Source organism: Apium graveolens, chromosome 1 (assembly GCF_009905375.1).
Source record: "Apium graveolens cultivar Ventura chromosome 1, ASM990537v1, whole genome shotgun sequence".
NCBI classification, from domain to species: Eukaryota; Viridiplantae; Streptophyta; class Magnoliopsida; order Apiales; family Apiaceae; genus Apium; species Apium graveolens.
Genome location: NC_133647.1, coordinates 26,750,194 through 26,761,151, shown reverse-complemented (window position 1 = coordinate 26,761,151; position 10,958 = coordinate 26,750,194). Strand labels below are relative to the sequence as shown.

Here is a 10,958-nt window from a genome sequence, read left to right as displayed (position 1 = left end):
TAAATTTCATATGTATACTCCATCTCCACTACAATTTGCGAGCCTCTTTGGTCTACAATATCCCAAGAATCTGCTTAACATTTACAAGTTTCTGCATCACATGACATGAAGTGCTATTTTCTTATGTCCCTTATTTGCCACGTAATAAAATGCCGTCCATCTATTGACAGTAATAGTTTCATACGTTTTGATATATGCAGGTACATACCTAAATTTCTGTAATGGCTAGTGGGAGATATTTAGCCCCCAAGCATTTTCCTTTTGAGAAATCAATGCCCGAGCCAGTCATAACAAATATGACATTTTGCAGATTGGCATTGAGATTTATGAGTTAGCAAGTGTTCAATGTGTTGCATGAACATAGCTAAGTTTGCACATGTCTTGTGGAGAATAAAACGAGGACAAGGAAAACCTTGGGTAGAGATTGATCGATGAATAAAGTGATACTCTAAAGATCAAGAAGGTTCACAGATCTCCATTAGAGCAAGCTTAGATCTAGAATATAAAGAAGTAACAGAAAATGTATACACACAAGTTTGTAAGTAATCTTTGCAACACAGCAGAGATAACAGAATTTTTTATAAGAGTGAAAGCAAAATCAACTAACTAAGAATGACAACTTGCAGGTCATATTTATAGACCTATAAGAGTTTGACTTTACTAAAAATGAATTGACTAGCTATATGGTTAACAGTCCCCCTTCAGATTGACATGTGAAGAAGATGGTGAGGAAGACACATTCAATCTTGAAAGGATGTGCCAGTGAGCTGTGCGTGACAAGCCTTTAGTCAGTATGTCTGCCAGTTGATGAGAGCTAGGAACATAAGTAGGTTGAATCAACTTCATTTGCACCTGTTCCCTGACAAAATGACATTCAATAGCAAAGTGCTTAGTTTTCGGATGAAAAACTGGATCTGTTGCTATATCAAGAGCAGCTTGACTATCACTATAGATCACAGTAGGATATGTCTGAGGAACAAGCAATTCTCGAAGCAACAAATGCATCCAGGCAAGATCACAAGCTGTATCAGCTAAAGCACATAATTCAGATTCTGCAGTAGACTTTGAAACAACCTTTTGCTTCTTTGATTGCCAGTTTACAAGAGAAGTTCCCAAAAGTAAACAAAAACCACTAATACTGCGGCTAGTATCAACACAATTACCCCAATTACTATCACAGAAAGCCTTAAGTTGCAAAGTGGAATTTGCTGGAAAGAATAGGCCTTGAAAAGGAGTGCCTTTAAGGTACCTAAGTACTCTTTGCACAGCAAGCATATGAGGAACTCGTGGACTTTGCAAGAACTGACTTAAATGGTGTACGATGTAAGCAATGTCAGGACGAGAAACAGTAAGGTACAACAATTTTCCTATATATTTCCTGTACATTGATGGATCATCTAAAAGCACACCTTCATTTAAGGACAGTTTGACTGCAGTATCAACAGGCAAAGAAAGTGGCTTACTATCATCTAAACCAGCATCAATAAGTAAATCATGGATGAATTTTCGTTGATGTAAAAATATGCCAGAATCAGAACGAGTAATCTCTAATCCCAAATAATACTGTACCAAGCCCAAATCTTTTATGGTAAAAGACTTGTCAAGAAAGGACTTGACTTGAGAAATAAGGACAGAATTGGTACCAGTTAGAAGAATATCATCAACGTAAACTAAGGCTATGATAAAAGAACCATGATGATTAAAAGTGAACAATGAGTAATCTGCTGTCGTTTGCTTAAAACCAAAAGAAAGCAAAGCAGCTCCTAATTTCTCAAACCATAACCGAGAAGCCTGTTTTAAACCGTAAATACTCTTATGGAGCTTGCAAACAAGTGGAACAACAGAATCATATTGAGGATGCCCTTGTGGAAGTTCCATATAAACTTCCTCGGGTAAGTCACCATGTAAAAAGGCGTTATTCACGTCTAACTGGTGAACAGGCCAAGATTTTGCAGAAGCAATAGAAAGGATAGTTCGAACAGTAACCATTTTGGCTACAGGGGCAAACGTGTTGTGGTAATCTTCCCCAGCAGTTTAGGTGTAGCCCTTTGCCACCAAACGGGCTTTAAACTTGTCTATATCACCATTAGCCAAATATTTAACTCTATAAACCCAACGACAACCCACCACTTTTTTATTTGAAGGCAAAGGCATGACAGTCCAAGTATTGTTAGTTTCTAAAGCAAGAAGCTCTTTTGACATGGCATCAACCCAACGAGAATCAAGTACTGCTTGATTATAATTATAAGGTTCTTTGATTGCAGAAACCTTATTGACAGCACAAGAATAAACTGAGCAAGGAACGTTGGAGTAAAGAGCATAAGCAAACTTAACAGGATCAATGGGGCAATCTTGTAAAATAGATGTGGCAGAAACACAGCTATTAATAGGTAAAGAAACAGAAGATACAGTATAATCTTTTAACCAAGAAGGTTGTAGTTTCCTTCGCAAAGAAACACGAGGAGGTGGTGCTGTGGAAGTTATGGTAGGTGTTACAGTAGATACTGGTGATGACAAATGTGGTAAGTCAGAATTGACAAATGCTTCAGTGGGTGGAGATTGACTAACAAGATCAGAAGCAGGAGAACAAGGCTGATGAGAAATAGAGTTCTGTAAAAATAGATGAATTTCATGAACAGGAGTATCATACTCATCAGAAAAAGAGACAGGAGGAATAAAAAGTGGTGTAGAGGGAGAAAATTCCAAGAATGGAAATTGAGTTTCGTCAAATACGACATGCCTGGAAACATGAGTGGTAGACGTTAAAGGATCATATAATTTGTAGCCCTTTTGACGAGATGGATATCCAATGAAAATTGTCTTAAGGGCTCGAGCAGCTAGTTTATCACCTGAATGCAAAGACATATAGGCCAGACAACCAAAAGCCTTAAGAGTGTTATAATCGGGTGGTGCCTTGAATAATTTGGCATAAGGAGTGTCAAAAGCCAATTTAGAATTAGGCAACCGATTAATCAAATAAGTGGAGGTCAGTAAACAATCACCCCAAAAACTGATAGGAAGCTTGCTTTGAAACAAGAGTGCTCGAGTCATTTCTAGTAGATTTCTATGACGTCGTTCAATTCTGCCGTTTTGTTGAGGTGTATACGGACAGGTAGTTTGGTGGACAATGCCACACTTAGAAAAATAAGAAGATAATTCAGTATTAACAAATTCACCCCCATTGTCCGATCTAATGCATTTTATTTGACCATTAAATTGAGTTTGAATATAGGAATGAAAATCTTGTAAAGCTTGAGAAGTATGTTGTTTAGTTGGGAGTAAAATTGTCCATAATGCTCGAGAATGGTCATCAAGTAAGGTGAGAAAATACTTGCAACCATTGTTACTTGGGGTTCGATAAGGACCCCATTAATCGCAATGAACAAGATCAAAAAGATGAGGAGAGTATGAAGAGCTATTAGGAAAAGGAAGTCGACACTGTTTAGCTAAAGGACATGTATCACATGTAAGGTTATGAGAGGCAGAAAACAGTGAAGATAATGCTGGTATTTTGGTCATAAGACGGCTTGGCACATGACCCAAACGTTGGTGCCATAGTAAAGGCATAGAAACAGAAGTAGATGCAGCAGCAATAGGTAAAGTATAAGAGGTACGAGAAGAAGCAATACCAGTATGGTTATGAAGTTGATATAACCCTCCTTCAAGTTTACCAAGAATCTGATGATTGGTCTGGGACAGGCCCTGCATTACACACTCATTTGTAGTAAAATGAATGAGGGAATTGGTCTGTGAAGCTAACTTGCTAATTGAAAGCAAATTGAACTTAAAAGATGGCACTAAAAGAACATCATGAATAATAGTTGCGATAGGCTGCAACTTAACAGAACCAGAATGAGTGACAATAGAGGCATCTCCATTTGGAAAATTAACAGAAATTGATTCTGGTAAAGCCTTGAGATCATGCATAGCATTAATATCACAGCACATGTGATTTGTAGCACCGGTGTCTAAAATCCACACACTTGCTGATATATCGGAAATAGTAGATAAAGAATATGTGGTACCTGCCACATTGTTTCCAAAAGTGAAAGATGAAGGTGGTGTAGAAGCAGTTGATGTAGGTGAAGTACCATTGTTAGAGAAACACTGCATCAATGTATTCATTTGTTGTTGTAAGGCAGCCATTTGTGAAGTCCAAGATGAAGAACTGATGTCCGATACTGCAGTATTGCCAGAACCACTAAAAATAGAATTTCCAGAACCAGAATTTCCAGAAGAAATAGCACTACTGACTTGCATAGCATGATCAGTTTTTTGAGAAAAACCAGCTGAGGTATTTCCAGTGACGGATTTGAAGGACCTTTTCTTCACTTTATTATTGGGATGGTAAGGATGATCAAGAGGATATCCTATCAACTTGAAACACCTTTCTCTAGTATGATTCTTTCCATGACAATAACTGCATTCTTGAGAGCTTGGTTTGCCTTGATTTTGTAAAGAAGATTGATGTCTGGGCAAATTTACCATCATAGCCAAGGGAGCAGTATTATGAAATTGGCGCTGCCTTTCTTCTTGTTTTAAAAGCATATATGCTTGATTAACAGATGGCCAAGGATTCATCATAAGCAAGTTATCCCTAGCTGCAGTATAGCTATTGTGCAGACCCATAAGAAACTGAATCAACCTCTTCTTTTCGAGTTGATCTTCCCAATTTTTGGTAGCACCACACGTGCACTTAACAACCGGCTCTAAAGCTCGTAATTCATCCCATAATCCCTTGAGCTTATGAAAGTAAAATTCAATGGAGTCATTACCCTGTTCTAGCTTGAACAACTCTTTCTGTGTTTCGTAAAACTTATGACCACTAACCACAGAAAAACGATCATTAAGTTCAGTCCATACATCAATAGCACTGTCCATATAATTCATACTGTTGCTAATTTCATCAGATACAGTATTGAGGATCCAGGTAATTACCATATCATTAACACGTTTCCAGTGTGGAAATAGTGTTGAATTGACATTAGGAGCAACAAAATCACCAGTCAAAATAACAAGTTTATTCTTAGCCGATAGTGCGATTTGCATCGATCGTTTCCAACTAGCGAAATTATCAGAACCGGTAAGTTTTTTTGAGATTAAAATCATACCAGGCTGATCATTATTATGAAGAAATAGAGGATGTGTATTAACATTGATAGTTGATACATCATCGAGATCTGAAGAAAGAGGATCACCTGTTTTATCAGATTCGTTAGTTCGTTGAGAAGTTTCACCTGATACAACATTTGCATACGATTGACGATGCGCCATAGTATAGAAGCTTGATTACAAAAGAATCTTACAAGAGAGATCAATAGATCGTGAGAGGGATCGTGCGAGAGAGACAAAACAAATCGTACAAAACAATTAACGATTAACAAATCGTACGGAACAATTAACAAATCGTACGGAACAGATCGTACGAAAACGAGATCGAAAAATGATGAAGAACAGATCGTAGATTAACAATATGAGATTAAGTATACTGTATTTGTGCGGAAGGCTCTGATACCATCTAAAGATCAAGAAGGTTCACAGATCTCCATTAGAGCAAGCTTAGATCTAGAATATAAAGAAGTAACAGAAAATGTATACACACAAGTTTGTAAGTAATCTTTGCAACACAGCAGAGATAACAGAATGTTTTTATAAGAGTGAAAGCAAAATCAACTAACTAAGAATGACAACTTGCAGGTCATATTTATAGACCTATAAGAGTTTGACTTTACTAAAAATGAATTGACTAGCTATATGGTTAACAGATACACGTAGGTATCTATGGATATAGGCATATTTACCCAAGTATGAAAAGTCCTTGCCACCTTCCATGCCACAAGCTGTGGATATAGGCAGTGCTATCAGAGGTAGTACGATTAACGTGTGATTATACGATGAATGATGAAGTTGACGCTCTGGCAATGCACATTTGCGGCAAAGTTCATAGCCACAAAGACTTGCACTTATACATGAACCGCCTATCCAAGTTGTAGTCACAAAATTACCATGACGTAGGAGTTGGCATGTTTCTATGTGAAGCTGTTGTTGGATCATCATAGGTAAGTTTGCACATATATTGTGGATAAATATTTGCACACAAGGAGAATCTTGGGTACTGATTGATCTATGAATATAATGATGGACATATTAGAATTTGGTCATCGCAGCCAAAAGCAGTTTGCATCCGCGGGAGATATTTTGTATTAGGAGAGGACTAAGGGATGCTCAAGGCTAAAGTGTTCCATCCCTTCTATTTGTATCACCAAAGGAGGATAAAAGAGTGCGAGTTAATATACAAATTTCCAGGTACGGATAAACATTGGACAGCATAATGTATCTTATAAAGCTGATTCAAGTAATACATTATGTGCGGAGAAGAACTGATAAAGGGCTTATATCAGGTTAAAGTCCCAGATCAGAGACAAAAAAAAAATAGTGAACTTTTTTAGTACTTGGACAGTATAGTACTGCTATCATGTACAGTTATTTAGTACCTTTACAGTACGATAACTAAGCCTCTGAATACAGATCAAGCAGACTAAAAATTTACATGATTTACATTGAAGACATGGCTCCCATTTAAAATGCAGAATTCTGTCTGTACCACAATCTCCGCACCTGAAATTCTTTCTAGTCCCGGTAAGTTGAAGGCCGTGCTCATGCAGATCTTCATATTTAACAATTTCCCCATACTTGATATTTGAATACTGATCTTGATCAGCGCAAAAAGTATGAAATGAAGTATCACATTTTTCACAATGATAGAACCAATAGTTTGGATTTATATCCTCAGAGCAGAGTTCACAATTGAAAGCGTGTGGATGACCTTTAACGGGAGGATACATCAAAATAAGTTGATGTTCGTCCCATCTGTGCTTTATTTTGCCAGGTTTTAGTGCACATTTTATATGAATGTAGTAATCACAGAATTTACATCCGAAGGAGCTGCGAAAAATATGGAATCCGCAGCCTTTACAGTTCTGAAACGGGCTATCACTCAGTTCAAGAGTGTGCATATGGCTATTATGTTTGATCTTACCAGGCAATGCTGCACACACAAGATCTACCCAATATGGTTTCGAATCATCAGAATATAGCATTCCATTGCAGTACATGCCACATAAATTGCATATGTAGAAATTAAATGTCTTACTGGTTTGGAAACATCTAATGAGCTTATTTTCTGGATATGGTGTATGCGGAAACTCCCTTGGTAGCAATGCAGCACAAACAATATGGAGATCAAAATTACAATTATGACATCTGTAGATTGAATCAGGTGGAGCTAGAGGTGCTAATTTGCTAGTTGGTGGACACAGAGGTTGCAGACAGGCGTGGCATATATTTTTGTGACTAGTGTCTTTTTCAAGAACATCTTTATCATCAAAGCGTTTGAGTGAATGACCATTGTGACACTGACTGATTTCATCTAAAGCACCAAGTCTTTCTGCAAATTCCTCATAACCTAAAGCACCAAACCTTTCAACAAATTGTTCGATCAAGTGGTACAATAAGTAAGGTTGATCATTAGATATCGGGAAATTTACCAAATTAGATCGTTCCACGTCTGCATTATTATTTTCGTTCCCATCTTTGCCAGATGATCTGAATGGATTTCAAATGATATTAGGTATAAGGCAACCAACCAAGACCAAAAAAATGCTCAACGTAAGGGGAAAGAAAAACGTACTCTGCTGCTGATAAAGCGCATTGGACATGTGCGTAATATCTACATCCAGCACAATAATAAAGCCAGTAGAACGGGTAAACCTTCTCAGGGCACAAATGACATGACACTCCGAAGGACTGATACTCTTGTGGAAGTGAATAAGCAAGATCAAGTGGATGATCATGGTGGTGATCTTTACGAAAGAGTTGAGCGGGTGCAGATGCACAACTCTTGTGTATCCAAAAAAAGCAAATTTGACACAAGTAAGAAAAGTCGTTGCTACCTTCCATGCCACAAGCTATGCACATATGTGATCCCTTTAGAGGCAGTAAGGTTAATGTGTGATTATGTGATGGATGATCGAGTTCACGCTCTAGAAATGCACATTTGAGGCAAACTGCAAAAATACATTTCCTAGTGCATTCATAAACCAACCATTGCCCAAGCGAGTCGCCACAAATATTACAACTTAACCATGAATTTTGCGATAGAGTTAGCACGTGCTCCGGGTGAAGATGGTGTTGAATGATCATAGGTAGGTTTGCACATAGCTTGTGCAGAAAAAAACGGCTACAAGGAGAATGTGGAGTAGTGATTGATCTCTGAAGACAATGATAGACACTGGTGTTTATTAAAATTGGGTCATGGCAGGCATGGCAAAGTGCATTAGCGCCATGGTAATCGTATTTGGAGAGAACTAGGGAATGCTCATGGCTAAAGTGTGTCATGATCTCCATCTGTAGTACACAAGGAGAACGAGAGTTTAGTAGTTTTTATACAGATTTTCAGCTTCCAAACATAGCATTAAGCAGCACTGTTATCGTAAGATTCATTGCGTGTTGAAAGGTTTATTTGCACAGCCACAGGTTCTGCTAATGGAATCAAATTCTTAGCCCGGTATAATTTGTTCTTTTGCTTTTTTTTTTGATTTATTTCGTTGTTCTCTTTTTCTTTTGTGTGGTTCTTCTACCTTTTCTTTTGCCCATTCTTCTACTTTTTCTTTTATGAATTTTTGTTTTAATTTTGTATAGTAGAAATTTTGCAGTCCAGCTAATATTTCAATTAATTTTAAGTTTTTTCAGAGACAATATATATGGGCTGTTCAAATAGAAACTGACTTAAAATAAAAACTACAAACAAGCCCAGCCCAATAAAACTTACATGCGCCGCCGAAAACCCACACATGATTGACATGCGACTGTTACGCACGCACCACTAATTTCCTCCATTTTTAAATTAATTTTTTCTCTTATTCAACGAGTTTTTTTAAAAAAATTGACTTCACTGTATTATTGTATATCCTTCAACGATCAGTATTAATACCATATGTGCTATATTCCGGCGATAAATCACTAATTATACATACGATAATCACTTAAATCTAGCTAATTTAACTAATAACATAAAAGGAACAGAGAGACATATTGAATTTTGTTAGGCCTTGTCCATTTATGTGCGCTATAGTTTTATTAAGCCCAAATAAATAAAGAAAAGAAAATACAGGAGAATGTCCGAGAACAGAAAAAAAATTAAAAAGGGGGAGACAAAGCGTTGTATGAGTATGGTATTTATACTGATATACTCTTCAATCACTAAATGGTATGACGACAATCATTAAACTGTACATAGTAATCACCAAATTACACATAGTAATCACCAAATTACACATAGTAATCACTATATTGTACATAGAAATCACTATTTACACGGTCTGGTGTTTAGGCTTTAGGGTTTAGGGCCTACACCCTAAACCCTAAATAGATGAAATGTTTATCAACTAATTTCTTATTATTAAAAAGAGCTAAATATTTTTAAAACTTATTTAAGAAATTGGTGAACCCTAAAAACTTAGCAACTATTAAATTAAGTTCCAATTTAAATTTTAGATAGTAATTTCTAGATCTTGAATCATTAATTATGCTTACGAAAATCAGTAAAATTAAGAAAGTTCTGAAATTATAGTAATTCCGGTTTAGTGAATCCTATTAAGTATAAATTGTGATTATCGTCGAAATATAGCAAATATGGTATGCAAATTGATCGTTGGTAGATGGAGAAAAATATAGTGAAGTTAGATTTTAAAAAAGGTTTGTCGATTAATGGAAAAAATAAATTAAAAACAGGAATAAAATTATTTACGCAAGGGTACACTGAGGGAGTCACATGAAATTGGAGGGAGGAGACAGAATGAGTGGATAAAATTTGTGTGGTGGAGATTCAATTCAAGCTATAAAATTAGTGTTTGTCATTGGTTTCCAGTTTTTAGAATAAAATTGTTTCTATTTGACTATCTCCTTATATATATATATATATATATATATATATATATATATATATATATATATATATATATACTAGCCTATAACCTGTGCGATACACGGGCTGATTATAACATAAATAATATTATTTATATAATAATATTTGTAAAAAAAATTATAAAAGATAATTAAATAAAATATAAAAAATATGTATTTTTGAAAATAATGATACACGTATTTTTTATATTATACTTTTGACGGATTCAAATTTGAATATTTAAAATATTAAAATTTAGAATATTGTTCATATTTAATATAACGATTTTCATATATTTATTTTAAAATTTATTAATACCACCACATATCAATACTATATTATTAAATTCGAAATATATTATTCTACAAAACATGCTTAGTTTGCAGAACATAAATATTCATGTTGCAGAACATACATAATATACTTGTAAATATATGAGATTTGCTTGATTTTACTGAAGTAATGATATTTGTGAAACATGTTTTGCAAGATAACACGTTTTAGAAGATATTTTATTTGCAGAACATAGATGGACTCCGATGACTCCAATTAAAAGGTGGACTTCATAGAACTTTACTCTTATATATATAGCTTAATAAGCTTTATTAAAAATATTGTGTAATTTGGTAATTTCTTGTATGAAAATAATACACATTGATAAACAATCAACTTGTATTTGATATACGTTAGACATTGTACAACATTTACAAATAAGAAAACAACTAAGAATATTATAATTGCATGATGCGTAAAAAAACTCTAAAAAAATTACCCGTACATCACACGGGTTATTATGCTAGTTTTTTAAATAAAAGATGAATACCAAGATCTTTCATGCAATCAAGCCTCCTAAAAATAGTAGCAATTGACCTTTAGTGTAACCTTCCTGGTTAATTTATACTAGCATGTAAATCGTGCGATGCACTGATTAATTTTAACACTCGAATAATTTTTAATAATATATTTTATCTTAATTATTAATATATTAATATAG

The 10,958-nt window shown here is 35.3% G+C and overlaps 2 protein-coding genes across 5 annotated transcripts; both read right to left on the bottom strand.

Annotated features, from left to right (window-relative positions):
* Positions 1 to 503: 503 nt before the first annotated feature.
* On the bottom strand, positions 504 to 5,989 carry LOC141662006 (uncharacterized). Of its 4 annotated transcripts, none has more exons than XM_074469077.1 (3): positions 4,092 to 5,989; positions 3,630 to 3,702; positions 504 to 859 (listed from the first exon to the last, which is right to left on the bottom strand). In XM_074469077.1, the coding sequence occupies exons 1-2, from the start codon at positions 5,272 to 5,274 to the stop codon at positions 3,668 to 3,670; spliced, it is 1,218 nt and encodes a 405-aa protein (XP_074325178.1). In that variant the 5' UTR covers positions 5,275 to 5,989; the 3' UTR covers positions 504 to 859; positions 3,630 to 3,667. The 4 variants fall into 4 exon arrangements, with proteins under 4 accessions (XP_074325178.1, XP_074325163.1, XP_074325157.1 ...); XM_074469062.1 differs by having other exon boundaries at positions 4,026 to 5,987; XM_074469056.1 differs by having other exon boundaries at positions 3,630 to 5,987.
* Positions 5,990 to 6,307: 318 nt separating this feature from the next.
* LOC141661997 (uncharacterized) lies at positions 6,308 to 8,477 on the bottom strand. Its single transcript, XM_074469044.1, has 2 exons — positions 7,691 to 8,477; positions 6,308 to 7,605 (listed from the first exon to the last, which is right to left on the bottom strand). Exons 1-2 carry the CDS (start codon positions 8,404 to 8,406, stop codon positions 6,474 to 6,476), a joined length of 1,848 nt encoding a protein of 615 aa, XP_074325145.1. The 5' UTR covers positions 8,407 to 8,477; the 3' UTR covers positions 6,308 to 6,473.
* Positions 8,478 to 10,958: the final 2,481 nt, after the last annotated feature.